Genomic DNA, 23,816 nt, shown 5'->3' on the forward strand with positions numbered 1-23,816 from the left:
ATATCATGAATCAATCTATCAAACTTTCTTTAAAAAGCACCTTTCAAAGTTTAAATGCAAGTAAAAGTGTTTCACATGCGATTGACAATATAGGAATGTTGGAAAACACCCAATGCAAACCAAAGCAGACAATTATAGAAAAGACAATAATAAAAGAAGTTATATTCATTAAAGATAATGAAACAAATAATAAAAATGATATATGAAATAATTATTTCATATAACAAAACTATAGAATGAAAACAAATCTCATAAAAGTCAGACTGAAGAGAATAAGAATTGGAAACATCCACGTTTTCAGTTCCTCTCAGATCCTCTTGAAAGCCACATCACCAAAATGTGTGATCATAAGTCATGAATATTCCTCTGATATAGTATTTACAGTATATAGGATGTCTTTATACATAATAAAACCTCCTAAGTATTCTGTAATAACAAGTATTAAATGAGGATCATGCAGTACTTCAGTACTTCAGATGTGTTTTAAGACTACAGATACATACCATATTTGTATTCTATTTGCTAGGTTTGGCCCTTTGATATTAGTTTTGATCATTATTGAGCTGCAGCTTATTTACAATCTCTCCCGGACCATTAACTTATTCATTTTACATGTTCATGAACAGCCCTGGTCTCAGTGGCTGTCTGTCTCATTAAGCTCCTCACACGATGCTGTCAGAATTACATCTGTGAATAAAGGAGAGGAATCACAAAAATTTAAAGTGTATCCTCTAACCTTTTCTACAGAAGTGAGCGACAGTCAACACAGACAGCTGGTTTCCTTACATCACAGAGTTATGTATATCAGCAGGTCAGCTGGCCGCTCTGCTGTAAAGATCTGTAGGTCAGGGAAGAAGATGTGTATGTGTGTGTGGTATATATTGCACAACCACGGCAGACGTCCCAACACCACTTGCCGGACTTCAAAGCTCTTGATTGGCCGGGCTGTTAGGGATGTGGCACTTTTCGTGGCTGCACATTGGTCAGCGGGTCATTAACACGTGGGGTGGAGGGCCCTTATGTCAGAAAGAAAAGAGAGGGGACAGCTGTATGTCTGGGACACATGACTGCTCCCTTTGAAAAACACACTGGTCAACATGCTGGAGACATTCCTGGAATTACTTCACGCTAATGGTGAAGAAATGCTGTAAAAAATGATGAAATATAAGATTCTAAACTGATATAGAAAAATAGGAATTACACAATTATAATAATATAATTCTCTAAAGGGACCGAACCACTGTACAGGGGCCACACTGTGCTGAGTTACACACCACTGATGCTACTCATCCAAACTGGAGGAGCCATACACCCATAGGCCAGCTACTGGTTTTAATGTAGCTGATCTGTGTATACCTTTATCATATATATTTTATATCAGATTTTTGCTGAAGAAACTGCTTCAACATTGCTTCTGCATCTGCATAGATTCCCTTTGAATGTGCCACATAATGGAGCTGAAGGTATAGTGTGACTGAGTTAAGGAGCATGACTGGAGATCCAGCTGGAACTGGCCTGGCCCGGCACTTGCCGCTTTGAAAAGGCGCCTGGTTTACAGCTAGTGGTGACATAACCAGAGCCGGTAACTGGGCCTTATATAAAGAGCGTGTCCTATAGGAGACAAAAACAGGCGTCACGCGAATCGTTCATCATGATCACCAGTCTGTATTGTCTGTGTCGACATGTGACAGAAAGATCTACTCAGTCCTGCAAATGTCACATTAGCCCTTTTGAGGCAGTGGGAAATAAATCTGCTCCAGAAACATGTTTTCTCAACGTCTCTGGATGTTTATCAGAGTAAAAACAGAAACGTCATGTAAGTGTCTGGCTCAAAATGTAAAATACATAAAGCAGAACGATAAGAAGTGTTTGTACATGAAGACATTTTCTTTATTGTGACACAGAAATCTCAAATGCCATTTGATTCTTTACATCTGTATAATCCATTTTAGATATGTTACGTTTCTGATGTGCAGAGGTAAGACAGTAAAAGTTAAGTTAATGCAACCATAAATAATTGTAATAAATATCAAGTAAATGTACAGCACACGTTTTCGCAACACCTCTTCAAATGGATATGTCCTTTTTTTTCTAACTTTATCTACTCCCCCAGAGGAGGAGGAGGAGGAAGCAGAGGAGAGCGTCCCCGTTAGCAGCGGTATATCACCCTTCAAAAGAACTGAACCAAATCCAAAACTCGCAAGCAGTTAAAACGATCCAGTGGGCGTCCTGTCGTCATGTCTGTTGTAAAATGGCAATTTTACTCACACAAGAAAACATGTTTCACCATGAGTAGAAGAATTGAATCCATCTGAGTACAAGACAAAAAGGTGATAAGATTACTGGTATTTTCCAAAAGTTCATAAAAAATAACAACACAACAAACTGGATATCCAACAGACATCGCCGAGTTTGCTCATTTTTAGATTCTTTTTCTTGCAGGAATAGTGCAAATGAAAAATCATAAGGTGAAGTGAATTAGCAAGTAATAAAAACTGCCATCAAACATAACTTCAGACTATTTACACTTTTTCTCTATTTGTTTTTTTACAAAGCTAAATGTTTGATTATGGATAAAATAAAAATAAAGAAACAGCAGAATCCTGTTCATCGTTCGTCAAAGAAGATTATGAAAAGGCAGAACTCAAGATGACGCACCGCCCCTTCCCCTGTGTTGTAGATTGTGTATGTTGGGGTAACAGGGGGAGTCGGGGGGGGGTCTGTTGCACATTCAGTAGCAGTTTCACACAAAGGAGCAGCTCAATAGAACATTCTCATCTTCTCCAGTTTCACAAACCTGAAATGTGAGTTTATCAGAACCAGCAGGCCTCTCCGACTGTCAGCTGACCTACCATGTGTCCACAGCTACTTGGAAATTAAAAAATCAAAGAGCAATTCCATGAACTAATCGATGAATATGACTTTTTTAAAATATGATAAATACCCTCTCTTCTGAGACTTGAATAAAATGTATTCTGTTTATATAGGCATAAGTTAGTTTGTCCTTTAGCAGTCATATTTTTAAAACAGGCAGTAAACTACATAATATCCTGTACAGCACTGGTTCACATCTTCTGCCTGCTCGTAGCTGACGTGGTCAAAATCAGGCAGCATCACACATTATCCTTTTTTCTGGTGGTAGTCGTACCGTTGTTTAAAATTATTCAGTGGAAGTTGTTTAGGGGTTTTCTTTTCACTCACACAACCAGCGTCACCCTCGAGAAGAAAGAGGCTCCTACTGTACAGCAAAGGCATGTTTCAGAAAAATCAGCCCCACAGAGAGGAGACAGAGGGAGGCAGCTGGGTTAAGCATGAGGAGAGTAACAGGTTTGTTGCCTTTAACGTCACAACTCAGAGCACAGATAGTTAAGCTGAGAAAGACTCAGGAGTTCAGTAGTCATGACGAAGAAGTTGCAGCTGTAAAGATTTCTAGTTTGTAAAGTTGTTGTATTCACAGAACCCTTTGGTTAAAGTGAAGGGAAAAGGCGAACATTTCATTAAAATGGTGTCACAGTTGTTTCACTTCACTGCATTCCGCAAATTCAGTGCATCCAGAACAGACACTGGTTATCAGTGTCAGTGCTAAGTCAAATTATCTTCCCTGAATTCCTCAAAAAAAAAAAAATACATCCAACATAATCATGAAGCATTTGTGTAAACGGCAATAAAAAAAAAAAAAAAGGGATAAACATGCAAAGCATTAATAGCCTAACCTGAAGTAAATGTTAATTTAAATGTGTGGTATTGTTCGAGCAGCTGAGAATAAAGGATCATGGTCTGTCTCAGAGGAAAGGTCCAGGGCTGTGGGAAAAGGAAGCAGGGCTCAAAATAATTGGGTGGGGGTAAGGGGGCAGGTATATATGCTTGGGAAACGTGGGAGTTGTCAAGTCATCTTAGCCGCTGAGAGGGTCCTCGCGGTAGTGGATGGCGTATCGCAGTTTCTCCAGCATCACTTCCAAGGAAGTGTACTGGGGCAGTTTCACCATGAACATACAGGTCTCCACGCGAATATAGCGTGAGTCCGGCTGACCTGGAGAGCACAAACACACAAGCAGTTGGATTACAACGAAATCAACGGGTGCTCAGTCTTGTTCTGTACGTTATCACCTCAGCTTGTCATAGTTCTGCAGAAGGCCAGTGAGTTGTGTACCTTTTTTTTTTTTTAGCAATAAAAACCTTGTCTAGGTGATAACAGTGAGTATCTTATCTGCAGTAAACCCTTGTAGACTGTTTGATTTAGTCAGGACTCAGGAATAATAAGTAGGGACAAAGGAAACTCAGGACAATCACATTTCCATGTATGAGAACATCACATACGATATCAGAAACCTAACCTAACCTGAACGGATAAGCACACTGTATCACAATAATTCACTTCTAATAATTTACAAAAAGTGAGCTGCACGTCCAAAGTGTGTCTTAGGTTGCAAGACAAGACGAGCTGCATTGATAATCACTATCAGTGGTTGTTGCACTGACAGTACTAAGACGTCACACTGAGATAGCATGCCTCATCTCCACTCACAGCACTGTTGAGACCATGTTAGCCATTACCTGCAGCACCGTCAGGAGGTGCGATCTTCATGGGGTACGGCGGAACGTGAGCAGTGTCAGGGCCCCCGTCCTTGCAGGGGCAGGTGAACGGGATGCGCTCCTGGTTGCATGCAAACTTGATGAACTTGCAGAGCTCCTCCTGAGTAAACATCTCCAGGGCGGTCCAGAAGAACTCGATGTGCTGGTCTGTCTCCATCAGACCCACCTGATACATGGTGTGAGCCTGCAGAGGGAGAGAAATGAGGGGTGTACTGAGTTCAGATGGTAAAAATAGCAAGTGTTTTCTCATCCCACAGATCTGAGACAGACATGTCTGACTGACTAAGAAATGTTGAATCCCAATATAACAAATCCCTCCATTTTCCCGACATTTTCTGATTCGGTTGCTCCAGACATTTTCTATAACTTGACATGTTTCTTACTTATGATGGTTGCAAAACTGGAAGAAAACTAATTCTAGCGAATGAGACATGGACACATCTGAACAATATCTATCATGTATCAACAGTTAAATCATCAAGATCTTTCATCAATGTGTGTTGTGTTATGGGCCCAGAGCAAGTCTGTATCATACATGTATCATACGTTATAATGTAGGATGAACAGATTTTTAAATAAAAGTTAGTTTTACCTTGAGGAACTCCAGGTTGATGTAAGGCAGGCCGCAAGTACGCAGCTCGATCTCTAGGGGGCTGAGCATGGTGAGCAGCTGCAGGGGAATGATGGAGGCCAGCCCTGCACGCACTGCTGTCATACACTCAATGTTCTGCAGCTCCCTGAGACGAAGGCTCCGCACCGCCCGTGCATACACATCCTTATTCTCCCAGCTTAACACGTGCATAAAGAAGAATACAACACATCCAGAGTGAAAACAGACCAATGTACAAGGGTTTGAGGGTAAACACAGTTCTATAGAAAATTTGCTTTCAACACTGACATGAAAATCAGCTGAGCATGTTTCATGTACCTGACAGTGAGTCTGCGACCTCCCTGACAAAGCTCCACCTCCTCGCCAGTCATAGTGATGTACGTGAAGGTGCAGCAGGGCCTGCTGGGAGAGTCTGGACTCTCTCCTGAGTGGTGCTGGGAGGAGATCTCTGCACACAGGCCCTCCAGCTCCGTCTCATCACTCACCTGCAGAGTTTAAGAGCAGATAAAATCAAGTTGTCATTGCAGCAGGGAAAGGAGCCTAACATTGAAAAGCAACGATACAAAAAACATCAAGGTATCGTCCCCTTACATTTTCAAACTTTTTGACGTAGTTGAATGTGAGAACGTCAGCTTCTTGCAGGTCCTGCTCGGGGTCAAGGGGCTCGCCCACCAGACCCTTCCAAAAAGAGCCTAGTAGATCCAGAGGAAGTGGCACATCTGCACGGATGGCTATGCCCAGAAGCTGACCAAAGAAGTGCAACAACTGTTCCTCTGCATAGCTTATAGGGCATGGTGTCAGTATGTACTTGCCCTGAGGAAAACAAAAACACAATAATGACTCATACAACAACTTTGCTGTGGCAGATTAGCTTCTCACAAAGACTGTTTTTTGAATTGTGATATTCACAGAATTCTCCAAACTCCAAACATTTAATGCTTGAGTAAACTATGAGATTACGGTATCATGCGAATCCACACAGCATATATCTTGTTTCGAAGAAAATAGTTTCTAAACAAGGACAAACTGAAAACATGTCAGATGCTACAAGACGTTACCTTGTTACGGTTGGCTGCAGCACTGGGGCAGGGGAGCAGCAGAGAGAGAGCAGAGCTCTGTAACTCCTTACACACCTGCCACAGGAAGTGTCTGAAGGAGCCACCTAAAGACACAGATCCATGAATCAGTCTGGTTTGAAATAAAAACATTATCCTGACAAGTAAGAAACTGTCAGAAATAAATGTGAAGGAGAAATTCTAACTTGTGCCATGAACTTCCTCTCCAGTGAAGCGGATGTTGAAGGCATAGGTTGGGTCGCCTCCGCTGGCCAGTTTCACACAAAGCTGGGACGACGGCACACACGACAGCTGGCGTGCGGCCTGACAGAAATACGTGTTCTCTGATGATCTGATCTCACCTGAAGGACAAACACCAGAGACACAGAGAATGTTTGCATGAACCAGTATGAGCGATATGAAAATGTACGAAAGAACAAGCAAAAGGAAGAACTACCTCCCACAATCTCTAGAGGGTCCAGTGTAATCTCTGGAGCAGCGTGGTCCGCTGTTCGCTGTACTGTGGCATTCAGTACTCTGTTCATTACAGTGACCTTAGTGTCGTAGAAGATGAGACCTAAGAGGACAGAGGTGGTGGGGGTATAAAAGAATCACATTCAGTTTGTTTTTCTAGGTCAATACACTGATACTGTCACACTTCACAACCTTTTAGAGCTGTGCTCAGATCCTTCTCACCTTTGGCCTCACACAACAATGCTGCAATGCTGTTCTGATAGGTGCGAGTTTGTCTTAGCTCTACCAGCGGCAGGAAGAAACTCTCCAGGGAGTTGTTGAGGGACTGCAGGAGAGCGAAGCGCAGACGCAGGCTCTCCACAGGCACGTCTGAAAACACACAAACAGATAAATATATAGCAGACAAAACAATGAGTGAGAGTGTGGGCAGGATTTACTGCACAGGACGGTTTCTTACTGAGCAGACAGGCCACACGGGGATCAGCAGTGTCACTGGGGTCCAAGTAGACTTCGTGGGGGTGTAGTCTGGCTGGTGTGATGGCCAGGTGACGGCACAGCCTGTTGATATACTGGACCAACGCCACATCCATTTCCAAGCTCCACTTCCTACAAGCCTTCTGGGCATGACGCGTGTCTATACAGGTGCATCTGATACAGAAGAAAGCTGCTGTTAAACACAGATCGCTCACTCTAATATAGACATTTACACCCTCTAGAAAAAAAAGAGTGATATATAAGAACGTAATTAGAAACTACAAAATATTGGTATATCTTGTTAAGACGATCAAGATTTGGGTGAAAACATAAGCAAGATACAAAAAAAATTGCATTAGGTTACTTTGAGTATACAGCAATCTTTAAGTTATTGAAGCCTTCTGTTGTTATTCATTCCCACTCTGTTCTGAGCCACCACATTCTAGTTTGGTTTTGATTTTCCCTTTGCTTAGTTTGCATTTGACATACAGCTTCTTCACTCATGCACATCATACAAAACTAAATTAACTGATTCACACATCACATAATTTGAATACTTATTTTTATTTTTTTTCTTATCGCAATGCAATTTCTTTCAGACATAAAATATATTATAAATATTATAAATCAAGTGACTATTTTTTTTTTTTTTTTCAATTACTTACTGTTTTTGTTTTGAGTTTCCAGAGAGCCTGTGTGTGTACAACAGTATTTGGGTTACAGCAATCTGAGTGCTGGTTGACTCTAACATTCTTACCTTTCAAAGTGGAGGTCATAACCACAAGCCAAAATTGCCCTCCAGATGCTGCGGATGTCCTGCTTAGCCCGGTCAACAGCAAATTTATGGAAGCCTTCCAGTGTCAGGTACTTCTCCTCTGGGACTGAAGGATATACAGTGGTATGTGAGGCATGTTCACTGCTCCGGGTTCCAAAACAAGACGCAGATTTATTCTTGTTGGGTAGTAAAGCATCATAGTTTCTTAATATGTAACCTTAAGTTCAGTAAATAAAGGACATGATAGATTGATGTCCAGTGATATAAAAACAAAGATAGAAGCAGAAAATTCAGACTTTTGTTTCTGTTGTCTTTTTCAGCAAAAAAAATGTAACCTTTGCTGAGAACATATTGTAAACACCATGTTAACCCCACCATCAAACATCCAATAACATATTCTGTGATGTTTGTCGTCACACACTGTGATGACTACCAACCTTCAGCTTTCTTAGCAGGAGATTTCTCCACATCTTTCTCGTCAGGTCTGGATTTCTCAGGAGATTTGGGCTTGAGGACTGTTTTCTTCTCACTCAGTGCCGTCCTGACAGATGCAAGAAACCAGGAAATTAAAATTAATTACTGAGTGTAAATGAGTGCTTCCTGTCTAGTGTTGTGTAGTAAATGACTCACCTGACACTGTTGAGCACAGACTTTTCCTTGGTGGGAGGTTTGGTGATGGGCCTCTTGGTGCTCACCACTTTGCCTTGATGCTGCTCTTTTCCAGCTTTACTGTATTTGTTCTTATTGGGCTTGGGGGTACCATACTTTCTTAGAATCTGAATAAGAATCAAATTATTGTGACACACACAAATGCACATGTAATATTAACAATGTGTCCATGCTCTCCATCTATTACTGTACACCACTTGTTACGTACCTGTGTAAGTTGATCTTCAAGTACTTTCTTGGGAGGTCGAACATTAGTGAAGAAAGTATGCAGGAGGTTTCCAGGCGTCTGAGAGTTGATCTGCTCTTTGCTGAGATAAACGTCAGACACTTTCACTGGCTTGGCCGGTGTGAGACTGAGCATCTGCTCCGAGTGCACGCAGCTCTTAAAGATATCTGTGAGGACATCTCGCGCTCCAGGGACAAGCTTGTCACCTTGAAATGAGGACAAAGATCATTTAAGATGTTATACCACCCGAACAAATGTTACTGTCACAGAAGCAGAAAATATCTGATCAGAGTCAAACACCAACCTCTGACAGACTTGTCCAGGAAGTAGTCTTCAAGGGCGGAGCTTCCCTGTGTGTCAAACAGGCTTTGGTTAACGCTGGAGGCTGTGAGGATCTCTTCATTGGTCAACTCCATTAGCTCCTCTTCACCTTCCAGACTGGACAATCCTATCAAGTCACTGCTGTTGAAGAGACTGGCACGGATTTTTTCCACTTTGGCCCGAGACCGAACCTATAACCCACAAAAGGAACATAGGCATATTAACCCAGAACAAAAAAACTCAAACAGCCAGGATTTATTAATGTGCTCTTAATTATCCCACCTCAATGACAGCATAGCCCTTGATGGGCCGAGCCATGACGGCATTGCTCTCCAGTGAGGTGACTGTGTGCACAGAGCCCCCATCTGACACTGACGGTGTATCTGCGTTGTCGAGAGGTTCCCCCAAACTGCCAAGACTCCCCAGGCTTCCTGTACTACACAGGGAAGTATCGAGACTCTCCTGACTAGAAACAGTCTGGGGGTCTTGGGGGCCTTGCTGCAGGTAAGTAACAGCCGAACCTGCAGCAGCAGGAGTGAGAGGTTGGACAGCTGACGGCTCCTGATCGACTGAGAGTTCACTGGCAGTGCGGGAGACTCCCTGAGAGGAGCTGCAGATTGACGTCTGGCTGGTGGAAGCAGAGGCGCTCACGCTTAAAGCTGGAGTGACGCTGCTGGAGCTGTCGGGACTCTCAGGACCTCCGTTGTTGGGGAAATTGCGCTCAGGTTCAGGGCCTGCTTTGCCATCCTGAGGGCTAGAAACCCCAGCTCCTGCTTTGGGCTTTTTGGGGTCCTCTTCCTGCAGAGGGATGAAGATTTCATCTTTGAAGAGCCCTCCATGTGCGTTGCAAGCCCTGCGGATAGCATTTCGAACCACGGTCTCCTCCAGGTGCGTGGGGATACCTGAGAGCACCAGCAGGCGACTGTGGGCAGTGGGGCCCACTAGAGCCTGGCAGGCATCTGTTACTGCGTCACTGGTCACACTTAAACCCTGAGGGTCCTTATTAGCAAGATGTCGTAGGATCATGAGGAGCGTGAGGCAGCGATGGAACCACAGCATGTCCTCAGGTTTACTGCCCGCCATGTTCAGCAGCGCACTGTCACTCTCTGACAACCGCGTACCTCCGCTCCCCCTCTTCCCAGAGACTGCTGCTGCCACCGCAGCTGCTGCTCTCTCGCGCTTCATCTTTACCTTCTTGCGTTTGGAAAGCAGACTGGGGCTCTGTGGCGTCTGACCTGGGGACGATGATGAGGATGAGGAAGAGTCACTGAGGTTAGGGGCGCTGGTTGAGGACAGTGCTCCCACTGTAGTGCCACTAACGTTGAGAGGAAGCGTCACCTCTGCGACAGCCAGACACACCTCCATCAGGGCATGGAAGTAGGTGGAGAAGCGACTCTGCTCCGCCCCCAGAGCCAATGCAATGCCTCCAGATGACGAACCCCCTGCTCCAGCCCCGCCAGCAGACCATCCCTGAGTCTCCCGGTCATAGAGCTTCCGCAGTTCTGTCTGCAGGGCCATGAGGACTGCGAGGCAGGGGTTGAGCAGCAGAGCAATGGAGCTGGAAAGACCAGCTGGGCTCTTCCTCTGCTCCAAATGGTGGATCTTCCGCAAAACTTCGGCCAACAAATGAAAGATGAGTTCTTTGATGGAAGGTGCCAGATCCGTAGTCCAAAGCACACCACCTAAAACAATGACATATAAAACACCAAGAGTTGTGATGCTGGAACACTTGTATATTTGATGTTACTCACAAGCTTTCAAAATTCTTCAATAATTTATGGAGGTAGCAGCTAAGAATAATGAATATGTATGTATTGTTCATTACAATGTAATTAAAATTCTAAACCAATAATTTAAGATTTAACAGTTTAAATCCATTGGGGTGGTTATAGAATATGATTTCACTATGGTTAGATTAAAATATTGTATGAATCAACCACACTAACGGGTTAATAAGTTAAACTTGTTAAATGTGGTAATAATGAGCGTTTCAACATACCTAGCAGTTCTACCACCTGTAGCAGCACAGACGAGGGCACGGTGTCCAGCTCATCCTCGGACCGCTCAGTGCTCTCTCCCAGCTTCCATGTCAACAGCTGTTCAGCAAACGCCATGGCCAGAGGAAACTCCAGTGGCAATGAGTGCAGCACCACCACAGCACCAGGAGGGGGCGACACCCCTGTAATCAAGAACATGGGATATTTAATTTATTTTTAATCCTGTTATAAAAATCAGAGCAGCCTGTATGAATTTCCTTTTTGGAGTTACTCACCAAGTTTGATGTGCACCTTATCAGTGGGTATGATAACAGAGGGGTATTGATTGGTGGTGGGAGGGGGAGTAAGGCCTGTGTTGGTAGGTGAAGCATCCAGAGGATAACACACAGCCTCCATCAGATTTAGCTGGCCATTTCTGCGCACTTTGTGACCCTGCCCATACAGCATGACTCGAGCCCAGGGAGCCTTGTACAAGCTTGAGCTAATGGAGTGTAAAAGATAAGAAAATTTAGATGTCAAGAAATCTATATAAATCAAAAATTGCTGAAGTGCAAGAAACAAAGTCACTTACTCTTTGCGGCAGCCTAGCTGGCTCTCCTTGCAGGAGACAATCACAAATGCTGCACCTGGAAAGCTGACATCCATGCTAACCTTTGACTCTGTCACAGGAAACTCCTCAGATGTAAACTGCTCTGGAGCATTCTGTCAAAATGAACAAAAATATAAAATGACTTTAGCGTCTTTACAAAGTGGTATAAGGTTTATTAAATCCGGTATCGATTAGCAGAGCTGACCTGGAGGAAACAGCAGATTTGCTTTGTGAGCTCCAGTAAGCTTTCCTCTCCTTGATGCAAGGCACGGGTGATGGCCACTGTCAACCACTCCCGGATGGGCTGAGCGTTCCCCTGATAGAACAGGTCTGTTGGAGAGCAGCTTTGGTCCTGGAGGTTATGAAGCAATGACTGGGCCAGGAGGATAGAACTAGAACTAATAGTGCCATCTGCAGGAAGAACAACATCACAGCATTTAGCATAGAAACAGAATAGAACAACTACATCACAACGAGAAATCTAATTCATTCTTTACACTCGCCAGGGAGGGGTGGAGCCAGCAGCTGATTGGACAGAAGCTGCAGGTGTTCCAAGGTGATGTCACGGATGGCAGGTATGTGGAAGAGACGGGTGAAGGTGTGGGGACTCTTGGGGGCAAAGATGTTGAGCAAGGCCATCCGGCAGTATAACCGAGCCAGTGCACTCTCACAGCGAAGAAGCTCCCTGAAGCAGAGTAGGAAGTTAGATGTGATTTAAAGCACAGGTGTAGGAATATGACTCATCCTCATAAAGTCCATACGTTACCTATGAATCTGAATGTTGCTGCTGTCTAGTGACACTAAGCCATTGGCCGCAGTGCGTCGAGATCCAGCAGGAGGGCGCTCCAGCATCTCAATAGGATACCAGTACCTCACCAGCACCCCCTCGCTGCGCAGATAGGTCTCCACCTGCACAAGTTCATTCACCTAAACAAAACACACACACATGCACAGAAACAAGTTAGTTTACTGATCAAAGTAACAGAGGGTAGTGAAGCATCAAGTATTGTACTTACAGAGTCCACATCCAGCACCACCCCATGCAAACCAAATGTCTTCAACATCCCCCGGATAGCAAACTTGGGCAGAGCTGTTCCCCCGGTCGTGCTATTGGTGTTGTTGCTGTCTGGGCAGCGGATGACGACCGTCAAGCCTGTGTTCAAAAAATTATGAATGTTTCAATGCAGCTCTTTACAATTTCCCCCTAGGTTAGATCATTTCAGCGTCTACAGTGATGAAGGCGAGTTGAACCTTTGCGAACTTTGTCAATCGTGAACTTGTTGGCCTCATCCTTGATATCTTCAATGGTCGGGAGATAGAGGTCACGAGGGATTCCACCGTTCTCTTCATACAGGAACTCCACGGTCTGTCTCGCAATGTCCACCATGCCTGTTTCCAATGAAACAAACCACAGAGATGAACAATATTAAAGCTTTGTAAGTTTGACCTGTTAACAAAAATTGCGGAGAAATTTGAAACTCAAAATGATTTTAAAATATGCATCAGCTCAGAGTGTATATGGCATTCATTGAATAAATAAGGCTTTTCACTTCTATTAGTTGATTTCATGTCATTTCATTTTCACAAAATTAAAAATATATATATATTTAAAACTGTGCTCGTCTATATATTGTACTAGTGCACTGTCATTAGTAGTAAAATAAAGTACAGAAGATGAAAACTGACAATTTTTTAATCTATATTTTCAATTACTATTCCATTTTTTTCTATTAAAGAAAAGTTCAATCCCATCATATAATAGTTGCTGATGGCAACCCAGTCATGATTAGATTCAGACACAAAATGCTCACACAACCTTTTTAGAAAACCTTAAGGTTTATGGATCTAATGATAACAATGATATTCTTTCAGTCTTTACCCAGCTGCAGGGCTCCTTTGATTTGATCAAGGCCAGATTTCCTCTCGGCCTCGTTACGGAACCTCCTACGAATGGTGGGAAACACTTTGGTCTCCCAGGCCTTGACCAGCAGGGCGTAGTGGTCCTCCTAAAGTCAAACCCAAAGCAAAATAATTAATTAAATATACAAGCACACAATTTCTTCTGGACACGGTGTGGAGAAGCTAGAGAGTCTTCACTCACCCTCGGGACATCGTCATCATCCTCGTCATCACTCTCATCATCTGCTATAGGTGGAGGATGTGGGTCGGGCCCAGAGGTGACGAGGTTCTCATAGCTCAGTTCCACCTTGTAATGGCACGACAGGTCACTGTTGTACTCTGTGCCAACAGGGAAAGACGACCAGAAAATACAAATTTACCACAATAAACAATGATGAACAAATAATAAAAGTGGAATGCATATTTTTATTAAGACTGAAATGAAGACGATTGACATACGTTGCTGGGGAACGGCGACAGCAGCGATCCTGCAAGGCGGTCCATGGGATCCAGAGTCTGATGTAACACTTGCACCTGCGTCGTTATCGCTGTCTGAAGCCATGGCAAAAGGCAGTGCTTCAAAATTTGCACTTATTTCCTCTGCAAGGTCGACACACAAGTCGGCTGCATTTCTGTGTGCTTGCCCCTCTGCGTATGCAAATGGCCGGCTTCCAAAGTTGGCACGGATCCTTGAGTTCTACAAAACAGCAACGAGGCAAATTTTACAAGAGCTTAACAACAAAAGCTTTCAAAGTAATTTTAGTCAGCAGAGACTCACCTTCTTTTGAATGTGCACCAGGGGCCACATCCCACCAGCTACATCATCAAGGGTGGGGCTGAGCCTCTGGCCACAGTAGGTAAAGTAGACCCTGCCTTTAGGGGCCTGACCAGGGGGTGGAGGAGTGCCCTCAGAGCGCTCCCAGCCTATTCCAGCCACATCACCTATGTTCATGTACACAAGATCACATCTCAAATATGACTCAATATTTACTGGCAATAACATACTTAAAAACAATATTTTTGCTTGAAATGAGCACAGCATGTGCCAAGGTTGTGTTGAAAAAGCAACCAGTTAAGATACAATGGTTTTAAGGCATTTCATTAAAATTCATAACACACACTACATTGAAGAGTTGCCTAAATCAAACAAAGCAGAAAATGTAAATGTAGAAAAATCTATTTGTCCCCAGTCTCACCAGGAAGTAGAGCCACATCCAGCCTAACACTCTTCCACTGCAGCAGACTGGAGCCATTGTAATGCACTGCCCTACCATTACTGACACACACACAGACAGGAGACAGACGCACAGAGATGGAACACAAAAGAGAAAAAAGCAGTCAGCACTCAAGTCAGAAACAGAGCAGTGAAGAAAAGATTTAATGTGCAGCTGAACATACTTATGAAACAGACATGTGCCGACTGGATTGGTCCATGCTCCGTCTCTCTTCTCTGCCTCAGTGGCAAAACCAAAGGACACGATTGGACCACTGTCCTCCTCAGAGTCTCCATAGGAGACAATTTCTATCTCCCAGTAAAAAGATGGGGCCTTCAGGGACAAAGACAAATAAATGAAAGAGCGTAGAGCGAAATAAGTATGATTCATTTTATTGGACTAATAAATGTTCAAACAAACAAATGGAAATGGAAATTAATTGTGATGTGAGCACCTGAATTGGTACAGCAGAGGTGGCATAGATGAATGTGCCTCTAGGAAGACCTCCTCCAGCACTTGGATCAGCCAAGAAGGTGACAGAAGTCAGACGGGATGAGAACATGCAAGCACGGACTGGAGGGAACACTCGGGACGGACACCAGGTGATTTCCTTGGGCTGGTGAGGCAAACACATCAAAAGGAAAAGGACTGTTGAGTACATTAAATGTTTTAGAAGGTTTTCAGATTTATTATGAGTTGAGGCTTGCAGATGAAACAGTCTACAATAAGAAATTTTCAACCTCCCTCTTCGATAAATGTGTATTTTCTGCTGCATACAGTCCACATGTATGTTTAACGATTAGTAATAAAATAAAAACTTTTCTATAAACGCTTTAACTCCCACCTGGCGTCTGTCTGTCTGCAGCGGTGGAGGTGGTGGTCGAGCACAGTCCCGGTACAGCATTCTCACTCTTTCACACTGAGCCTCAACCATGCCAAGACGCTCTCCTGCACAAGATGACAGAAATCTGTCACACGTACGCTACTGCCTTGAGTGTAAGATGTTACTGACTCATTTTTTATGAACTATTACAGGTTTGAGTGAATAAATGCTCACCAGGGCTGCATTCCTGCGCAACCAAGTTGAGAACCTCAACAGCTGCAGGACACTGCTGAATGAACTCTTCACAGAAGGAGCTGTCCTCTAGGAGCTGTGCCATCACCAGACATGCCCTGGGGGGAAAAAAGCAACAACCTTGTGAAATGTGTGTACCGTAATCTCTGGTTTTATTGGATTTCAAAGCCTTTTTAACATTATTACATAACATTGTCAGAGTTAGATTTCTAAAGGGTTTAAATACAGAAGGTGAAAAACAACACAACTCAACCATCAACTGTCAACCAACCTGGTTCTGATTTCAGCCAACAAGCGCACTGCAGCCATTACTGGGCTGGAGCCATCTCCTGTAGCTGGTAGAGAGGTGTGAATGGAGAGACTGCCCTCCTGTGGCAGAAGCATGGACTGCACTGCTTGCACCACCTTTTCAGTGATTGAGAGCTTATAGAGGGGAAGAGCCTGTTGGGGGTGGGTTAAGGTATAAAGAGAGACACAAGTGAGTTTCAGGAAGCGGTTCAAAACAAGGCCTGAGTTTGAGGCTGATGTCGGAATTCTTACCTCAGATCTCGGAGTGCAGAGGCGTGATATGGGAACTGTCAGGATGTCTGAGGCTTTACAAGCTCTCCTGTACTCGCAAGAAGGAAACTTGACTGTGGCGATGCCCTCCTGCTCATTTATGGACATAACTATGCCCAAGCTGCCCAGCACTCCCTTACCTACCACCTGCACAGCCGAGGAAACAGAGGAAATGTGACAGCATTTTATTGCTTTCAATTAAAAACATTTACCTGTTGACTTATTTATTATGCAAATTACACTCTGTATAATATTCTGTAAGCATAGCATTTCCACTTTTTTTTCACAATTTTATGTCCTTTAACTAACCTGGACCTCTGAGCCGATCTTAATAGTTTCTTTGAAGCCTCCAAGGGCACAAAGAGCAGCAACAGCCTGTCTGCCAATAGCCTGCAGTTTAGCAAGTTTCCTGCCGCTGCTGCTGCCATTTTCCAGAATACTTTCAGCGTACTTCCCCAGCTGAGGGATAAACATTAACGCCCGGGAGAGCACCTACCAAAACACCACAAGGAAAAATCGTTATGGTTTTGACAAACAGCTTCATAAACTGTCAACCTAAATACAGATTACTATTGTGAAAATGTGGTAACATTCATAAATAAAGTTTATTATTGTTAGTATATTATCATTGCTATGAAGGTAGAAATGCAAAAATCATTTTTACTTTTTCAGCAGTGCTTGTCCAGATCTGAGCTGTGTTGGACTCAGGAGCAGTGAGCAGACTGTGCAGCAGAGCAATAACCTCGGCGGCCATACTGTTGGCAACATGGCCACTGATGAATGGCCTGACAGGGTCTGACCTAATGAAAGAAGGTTTAATGGAGAGATGTTACAAACACAACAAGGATTGTTGTCACATTAAACAAAATATGTCAACTCTCAAACTGTACCTGGCCAGGTCAGCATTCCTGTCCCGACAAACAGCAGTCTGAGCAGTTTTCTTCTTGTCACCAGTGGTGATGCCTCCAGCAGTCTCCTGGGCCACCGTCTCCACAGGTGGACCAACACTCACGATCAGACCAGACTGGGCCCACTTGTTCGCCTTCCTGAGGGCAGCAGATGCCTCCTCTGTGATCACCTCGCAGTTTCCACTCTAGGGGCAGATTCACATAGGATGGAGGTGAGAAAAGATGACACTAACGCTACTTTTCATATGGAGAAAATACACAGTTTCACTTTTTAGTCTTATCAAAGCTTTTACCTTAGTCATGTCTCTGTCCATCTTCACCACCTTTTCCATGTTTGCACCAGTGCCAAGCCGAAAAGGGCGTCCCTCTGAGCTGCTGCATTTCAAAGATATTGGAAGAACATTTTTTCAGAGACGCCAAGATTGGGCTTGCTGCTTTGAGGTAAAACTAACACTATTAGGGGGAAACCTTACCTGAGCAGTGGTTGTAGAACCTCATGAGAAGACTGGTCCTCTCTCTTGTGGATAAAGATCGACAACTTGCCGTCAACAGCCTCTCCCTCCTCCCCAACATCGTCAGACTTCAGAGCTCCCTTGGAACTGGCTCGGGACAGAGAAGTGTCTGGCTCAGAGGAGCTGGGAGAGAGCAGGGTCTGACAGCCTGGTAAAGAGGAAATATAGCAAGTGCTAGAAATTATCAGGTGAAAACAACTTGTTTATCCAGTTTAGAACATTTAAGCATTTCCTATCACACACATTTATATAGTACTCTGAGGGAAAAGAGACAAACCTGGTACTACATAGTCTGCTAGCTTGGCTAACAGCAGGGCAGCAATGCGTGAGGCAGGGTCACTTGCATCTTGCTGCTCAGCATCTAGCGTGTTAATAGAGTAGCTCCACGAGGGCAGGGCCACGTTACCACAGTCCTCCACACTCATGAGAGGCAGGGCGGCTCGGCATAGCTGCAGGATGATAAGTACCAGCTTTGGAGAGGGTCTCTGATCCAGTAGCAAAGACAAGAGCTTAGAAACACAGGCTGGCTGACTGAGGATAGCTTTTCCTATGTGGCTCCTGAAACACAAATTACATTGTATGAATATACACAAATATACACACACACACGATAAACACACGTACATGACATAAAGCTTTACCTAGAAAGGTCATTGAGCAGACTGAGCACATCCTGTAAGGCATCATTGCCAGCTGCCTGATTCCCACAGCACTCTGTGGCTCTGGCCAGGTGGTTGGTCAGCAGGCTGGACACCTGACGTGCCAGACCAGAGTGCACAGCATCTGTAGACCCACCTTTGAAGAAAAAAAAAATCATTACAACAAATAACTAATCATTTCATTTGATAGTGTAGAAGTCTCAACACTTTTAAAGTGCCCGCATTCAGAGCGTACAACACTGGTCATTGTTCACACATGCTAAGTAACTCTTCTTACCTTCCACCTTCTCCCACTCAATACATCGGTTGGCCAGCACCTGGAAAGCAGCCCAGGCCATGGTGGCCACCTTTTGCTTTTTGGTCTGCTTCTCATTTGAGCTACATTCCCTCTGACCACTTAAACTACACAAACTATCCATGAGCTGAACCAGGCCACTCCGAACCAGGCACTGCTCCTCACTCCTACGATGACACAGACGATAAGTGAGGGTTAGCAATCTGAGGGTCTAGCAATACTGGAATAATAACAGAGATAATTCAAGGTGGATTCTCTTGCCTGGTGTAGGGGATTGTGCAAAGTAAGCCAATACTGTTGGCACACGCGATGGGATAGCGAGCACATAGTGACACTACAGACGTCATGGTCTCCCCAAAGGCTTCCTGCACCTGCTCAACCATTCCACCACAGGTCAGCTCCTCAATCCTGCACAGGAAACAGACACAACCAAATACTGTTATTCTGTGCCATCATTTCTTTTAATAATATTTATAATATGAAGAATAAAATCCTTATCAGGTATTTCAATATGCTTCTTTTGTGCATGCACATGTTGTGCAGGTTCAGATAGTTAATTGTGGTTCGGCCTCTCCTCTTACCTTGGGCCACCTTGCAGCACCATAGTGACAGGCCCCACCAGGTGGGTGACACCACCTACTCTAACAGCAGCAGTGAGCAACTCCCTCATATGAACAAGTGCCTGCTTCCGTGTACTGCCACGTCTCCAGCGTGTCTGTGCAGCAGACAGGAAACTGCTGCTTGACACCTATGGACATGACAGATATAAAATTATAGAATCCGCCTACTGATTCTCCTGCAGACAACAATCCACTGAGTGTTGAGTCAGAAACCTACAGCTTGATCGGGTGTCGTCCCGATAAAGGCAAAGAGCTGTCCCAGCAGCACACTGTATGTTGGCTTGTCTCGGCTGTCCTCTATAGCCAGAGACTGCAGCAGAGTAAATGAGCTGCTGCGATGACTGGTGGGGTGGTGTCGCCTCCTATGGATAAAAAAAAAAGAAAAAGAAATTCAGCCATTCCTGTGATTTTCTACTATTAAATCCATCAAACCAACACAGACCTTTGAGAAGCGTGTGTAAACTCCAAGTCTTGATTAGCAATCATCTCCAAGTCAGAGGGTGCTGACATGCTCCGCAGGAAGACTGGCTGCTTCGACAACGGGATCACAGTCTTGGCATCTGACACCGACTTAGAGGCTGACGCTAAAATTTGAGCAGTTATGAGAAAATTTACCTTTTCTCCCATCATTGATGTCTCTGGGTAACTGAAACACTTACAGACAATGAAAATACTAAATAGAAATTGAGAAAATGTGTTTCCAGAAATTCATTCTACTGTGTTAAGTTACACAACAGTACCCATACATTTAATAAGGCAAAACAAGGCTTTGAACATAGCAGCTGATAAGTGACACAAGAAGACACATAAAAAGATGCGTACCTGGACCTGGTGTGCCAGCAGGTGTGGTGGTTAGGCTCCTGCAGTGTGGAGCGATGGTAACATGAAGCAGCAGCTCAGTGCGGTTCATTAGACTTTTTACCAGCGCCTTTGTTTTGGCGAGTGGGGTGCAACTTCTGCTGTGCGTTGTGTTGACCTCCTGGAAGAACTTCTCCCTGTCAGTACAGATACATGATGTTAGAGCACTGCTTTACCTGAGGCTGAGATAATGAGGTAATTTTGAATTACTTGCCTCAATGCAAGAACAACATTTTCCAAGTCACTGAAATCAAGTGGGACCTCCTTCAGGGAGCAGAGCAGCTCCAGCTCCTTAATTTTGTTCTGGTATAAAAAAACAAGTCATTAAGTCCACAGCAAATATTAGAGGTAATGGTTTAATCTCTTGAGCAAAAGTTATAAATTGATTGTATGTGTATGGTGAAGGGTACCTCAAAGAAGTGGTAGTCGTGGAAGAAAGGAGTGTTGTGCTCCAGCTTCCCCTGCTGGGCCTCCTCCACCTCATTCTGCCACTTTTGTTCCAATTCTGCTACACTCTGAAAGCAACACAGGACATAATTGGCACAGAGACACAGTCTTTTTGTAACTTTCCATTTTTTATAGCTAAATTCAGGTCTTTTAGTCCATCTCAATCTGGTCAATCTTATTATAACTGATAACCTACTCTTCTGGTTTTAAAATAGTTCTCATACTTCCCGTCAAATAGCCTGATGAAAACCAGACAAAATGTCTAATGTGTATAGTATTGTGTATATAACTCACCTGCAGCTGACGCTCCATAGCATTGATCTTCTTAAAGGTCTCTGTCATGATCTTACAGACCAGGTCATACTCCTCTGCATGATCCTCACGGTACTGGTAGTTGACGAGTGACTGAAGGGCATCCACCAGGCTTAAATGTTTTATGACACAAGATATGATAACCTCCTCCATTACATCTGGTCTGATCACCTCCCTTACAGAGAAAAAAAGGGTTGAGTATTAATGTTATGGTTTCCTTTTGAAAAGAAAACAATGAGAACTTTACTTAATAATGTGTATGCATTCATGCCTGCAATATCACTTCTATTATCTGATAAACACACAAGAAATGATAGGATCTCCACAATTCAAATAGCAAAACAGGTTAAGGTTGAAAAACACCTGAAAATGTACTATATGAGCTGAGCCTCACGGCAAACAAAGTCCTAGATTGCTGGTCCTATTTTAAAGTTTAAGATATCTGCCTTATGAAAAATGTTATCATTGGTGGAATTTATTTATATTTGATGTCACATTACAAAAAACAGAATGTTTGTGTTGCCACTTAGGGGATGCTATCACTGTAATTCAGAGTTCACAGTTCAGAGGTGACACATGCATACCCTCTTTTACTGTCATAACATGAACTTCTTACTTGATACTGGGGCGAAACTGTGGTCGAGCCCTTCCAGACACCTCTCGTAGCCTTCCCATGATGCCTGGAGGGAGGCGGATACGAGGCAAGTCAAAGTAGGCCCCTGGCATAAGGCCTGGGGGTGGGATGAGCACATCAGCTGGGTAGATGAACTCCCGGTCCTCCTCAATGGTGAGTGGCAGAGGTGACGGGCTGGGTGTGAGGGCAGGAGAGATTGCACCGTTTGCTTCCACCTGCCACTGGCACCTAAAGAAAAAACAAAACCACTTAAGAATATGCACCAACTCTTACAGTGTACTATACTAATCGCATTGGACGTTTTGTGAAGCTTTCATTTAACTATCACCTTTGCAGCAGCTTTGAGCAGAGCAAATCGTGGCAGGCGTCCTCCTCCCTCGTCACTTCTGGTCCGTTGTACAGAATACGAAGCATTGAGCAAGCCAGCACTGACAGACCCAGTGCAAGGTCTGCCAGGAAGGGGAGGCCTCCTGAGACATCCTCAGATGACTCCTGAAAACCGAACCAAACAGCATCTTAGTATTAGCTGATGTTCCACACTGTCAGTATGACGAGTACAGATGTTCCCACATTTTACCTGAGCTCTGACAGTGCAGGAGAACCCCCACATGGCTTTATCAGGGGTGTTGTGTTCACGTCCACTCCTCATCTCAAAAGAAAAGGTCACAGTGTCTCCTTCCACCTAAAACAGGGATGAGAAAAAATGACTGCTTTAAAAGACAGCTGTGTGTACTGTGTGTTTACTGTCTATGTTTGCACAAAACAGCTTCTTGTACCTTGACGAGGTCTTTGGGCCATCCTGTTCCCAATACACTGCGGCTGCCATATCCCAGAGTGTTCCCTCCGTACTCCGTTACTTTACGACTGTTCGTGTTGGGACCAGCATAGATCACCAACTAAAATTTCAGAGAATACATTTAATCAAATCAATCATTAAAAGTCTCTGAACTGAATATTTGCTGTGCTTGAAAAATGGCAAAATATATGTAATAGCTACAAAGAGCGACAAAATTATGATGGTCATTACCTTGTCATAGTCATACTGTGATGAGCAGCGAGAATCAAAGCGAAGGTAGAGGCAGCGAGCTCCTGGGATGTGTACTGTCTCCTTGAACTTGTAATTGTCCCTTACAGGGTGCACTGTCTCTACGGTTTTCCCAGCAGCCCATGGGGCTGGGATCTTAAGTCCAGTCAGGAAGCCTGGTTCCTCACGCTCGTCAAGAATTCTAATATGCAGGACACAAAAAAGAAAAATTCTGGTTTCAGAAAACTGACAGTCAGCTCAGCTGGCACTTACGCTATCATTAGTTCTGTGAACACTGTGAAATCTTACTGTTCTCATTATAAATGCAAAGTTATGCAGAAAATATATCTAAGATATGATGAGATGAATTAATTTGTGAATTATGAAAAAAAAAACATACTTGTCATCAGCGGTACATGCCTTCGCCCCCTGCCCGAGAGTGCCACACGTAGGTGGAGGCTCTTCAGTGAAAAGTGGAGACTGAGTCTTTAGTAACAGGGCAGTCTGAAATACAGAGAGAGCAAATAAATACTTAGTATTTACAGTAAAGAAAATTATTTAATGCAAGACTTGTCTTATGATTTGCAAATGCCGACCTGGCTGGTGTAGAGGACCAGCTGTACCAACTGAGGCATGAGGGCATCAGCAAGAATGAGGGTCTGCAGGTTGGGGTGCATCAGAGAGGTGAGCAACACTGGCAGTAGGTGCCCAAGCATGGTGGCCTTGGTTACCTGCTCCAGGCCTTTTAACCTGAGGAAAGCAAGAAAGGAGAGGGTAATCTGTGTTGGAGCCTCGGCAGAAAGATATGACAATTTTAAAAGCCTGCACCCATAAATGATTTCTCCTAGCCTTTTATTCCTTTCAAGGAAGCTTCAGCATTACTCAGCTTTAGCTAAATCTTGTTTCATGGTGAAATACGGCATTAGAGCCAACGATGATAAAACCATGTCTGCTGTTTTTTTGACATTTACATTGTGGTTTTATGGTAATACAGCTGGCACCAAAGTCTGGTCATGGA

At 43.9% G+C, this 23,816-nt stretch overlaps 1 protein-coding gene across 2 annotated transcripts in view; it reads right to left on the reverse strand.

Annotated features, from left to right (window-relative positions):
- Nucleotides 1-1,866: 1,866 nt before the first annotated feature.
- LOC109633801 (probable E3 ubiquitin-protein ligase HECTD4) overlaps nucleotides 1,867-23,816 on the reverse strand; it is a 32,530-nt gene continuing 10,580 nt past the window's right edge. For both annotated transcript variants that reach the window (XM_020093895.2, XM_020093896.2), the window contains exons 19-76: nucleotides 23,395-23,548; nucleotides 23,199-23,302; nucleotides 22,802-23,000; nucleotides 22,551-22,670; nucleotides 22,352-22,456; nucleotides 22,103-22,266; nucleotides 21,757-22,002; nucleotides 21,123-21,315; nucleotides 20,792-20,896; nucleotides 20,596-20,684; nucleotides 20,346-20,518; nucleotides 19,966-20,107; nucleotides 19,741-19,885; nucleotides 19,485-19,651; nucleotides 19,165-19,311; nucleotides 18,886-19,070; nucleotides 18,591-18,744; nucleotides 18,227-18,507; nucleotides 17,911-18,097; nucleotides 17,731-17,812; nucleotides 17,420-17,622; nucleotides 17,194-17,329; nucleotides 16,839-17,021; nucleotides 16,512-16,676; nucleotides 16,243-16,412; nucleotides 15,954-16,069; nucleotides 15,741-15,844; nucleotides 15,351-15,512; nucleotides 15,081-15,229; nucleotides 14,879-14,958; nucleotides 14,461-14,624; nucleotides 14,142-14,379; nucleotides 13,885-14,021; nucleotides 13,663-13,789; nucleotides 13,035-13,172; nucleotides 12,800-12,936; nucleotides 12,550-12,710; nucleotides 12,287-12,468; nucleotides 11,989-12,194; nucleotides 11,766-11,896; nucleotides 11,470-11,675; nucleotides 11,197-11,376; nucleotides 9,480-10,879; nucleotides 9,181-9,388; nucleotides 8,859-9,082; nucleotides 8,612-8,757; nucleotides 8,419-8,522; nucleotides 7,964-8,087; nucleotides 7,190-7,380; nucleotides 6,955-7,101; nucleotides 6,716-6,835; nucleotides 6,465-6,620; nucleotides 6,262-6,365; nucleotides 5,795-6,016; nucleotides 5,522-5,688; nucleotides 5,186-5,381; nucleotides 4,555-4,777; nucleotides 1,867-4,030 (exon numbers count right to left, since the gene is read on the reverse strand). In XM_020093895.2, the coding sequence (XP_019949454.2) occupies nucleotides 3,894-4,030; nucleotides 4,555-4,777; nucleotides 5,186-5,381; nucleotides 5,522-5,688; nucleotides 5,795-6,016; nucleotides 6,262-6,365; nucleotides 6,465-6,620; nucleotides 6,716-6,835; nucleotides 6,955-7,101; nucleotides 7,190-7,380; nucleotides 7,964-8,087; nucleotides 8,419-8,522; nucleotides 8,612-8,757; nucleotides 8,859-9,082; nucleotides 9,181-9,388; nucleotides 9,480-10,879; nucleotides 11,197-11,376; nucleotides 11,470-11,675; nucleotides 11,766-11,896; nucleotides 11,989-12,194; nucleotides 12,287-12,468; nucleotides 12,550-12,710; nucleotides 12,800-12,936; nucleotides 13,035-13,172; nucleotides 13,663-13,789; nucleotides 13,885-14,021; nucleotides 14,142-14,379; nucleotides 14,461-14,624; nucleotides 14,879-14,958; nucleotides 15,081-15,229; nucleotides 15,351-15,512; nucleotides 15,741-15,844; nucleotides 15,954-16,069; nucleotides 16,243-16,412; nucleotides 16,512-16,676; nucleotides 16,839-17,021; nucleotides 17,194-17,329; nucleotides 17,420-17,622; nucleotides 17,731-17,812; nucleotides 17,911-18,097; nucleotides 18,227-18,507; nucleotides 18,591-18,744; nucleotides 18,886-19,070; nucleotides 19,165-19,311; nucleotides 19,485-19,651; nucleotides 19,741-19,885; nucleotides 19,966-20,107; nucleotides 20,346-20,518; nucleotides 20,596-20,684; nucleotides 20,792-20,896; nucleotides 21,123-21,315; nucleotides 21,757-22,002; nucleotides 22,103-22,266; nucleotides 22,352-22,456; nucleotides 22,551-22,670; nucleotides 22,802-23,000; nucleotides 23,199-23,302; nucleotides 23,395-23,548 (10,486 nt within the window). In that variant the 3' untranslated portion in view covers nucleotides 1,867-3,893. The remainder of the gene's footprint in view (nucleotides 4,031-4,554; nucleotides 4,778-5,185; nucleotides 5,382-5,521; nucleotides 5,689-5,794; nucleotides 6,017-6,261; nucleotides 6,366-6,464; nucleotides 6,621-6,715; nucleotides 6,836-6,954; nucleotides 7,102-7,189; nucleotides 7,381-7,963; nucleotides 8,088-8,418; nucleotides 8,523-8,611; nucleotides 8,758-8,858; nucleotides 9,083-9,180; nucleotides 9,389-9,479; nucleotides 10,880-11,196; nucleotides 11,377-11,469; nucleotides 11,676-11,765; nucleotides 11,897-11,988; nucleotides 12,195-12,286; nucleotides 12,469-12,549; nucleotides 12,711-12,799; nucleotides 12,937-13,034; nucleotides 13,173-13,662; nucleotides 13,790-13,884; nucleotides 14,022-14,141; nucleotides 14,380-14,460; nucleotides 14,625-14,878; nucleotides 14,959-15,080; nucleotides 15,230-15,350; nucleotides 15,513-15,740; nucleotides 15,845-15,953; nucleotides 16,070-16,242; nucleotides 16,413-16,511; nucleotides 16,677-16,838; nucleotides 17,022-17,193; nucleotides 17,330-17,419; nucleotides 17,623-17,730; nucleotides 17,813-17,910; nucleotides 18,098-18,226; nucleotides 18,508-18,590; nucleotides 18,745-18,885; nucleotides 19,071-19,164; nucleotides 19,312-19,484; nucleotides 19,652-19,740; nucleotides 19,886-19,965; nucleotides 20,108-20,345; nucleotides 20,519-20,595; nucleotides 20,685-20,791; nucleotides 20,897-21,122; nucleotides 21,316-21,756; nucleotides 22,003-22,102; nucleotides 22,267-22,351; nucleotides 22,457-22,550; nucleotides 22,671-22,801; nucleotides 23,001-23,198; nucleotides 23,303-23,394; nucleotides 23,549-23,816) is intronic.

Source organism: Paralichthys olivaceus, chromosome 4, assembly GCF_024713975.1.
Source record: "Paralichthys olivaceus isolate ysfri-2021 chromosome 4, ASM2471397v2, whole genome shotgun sequence".
NCBI lineage: Eukaryota > Metazoa > Chordata > Actinopteri > Pleuronectiformes > Paralichthyidae > Paralichthys > Paralichthys olivaceus.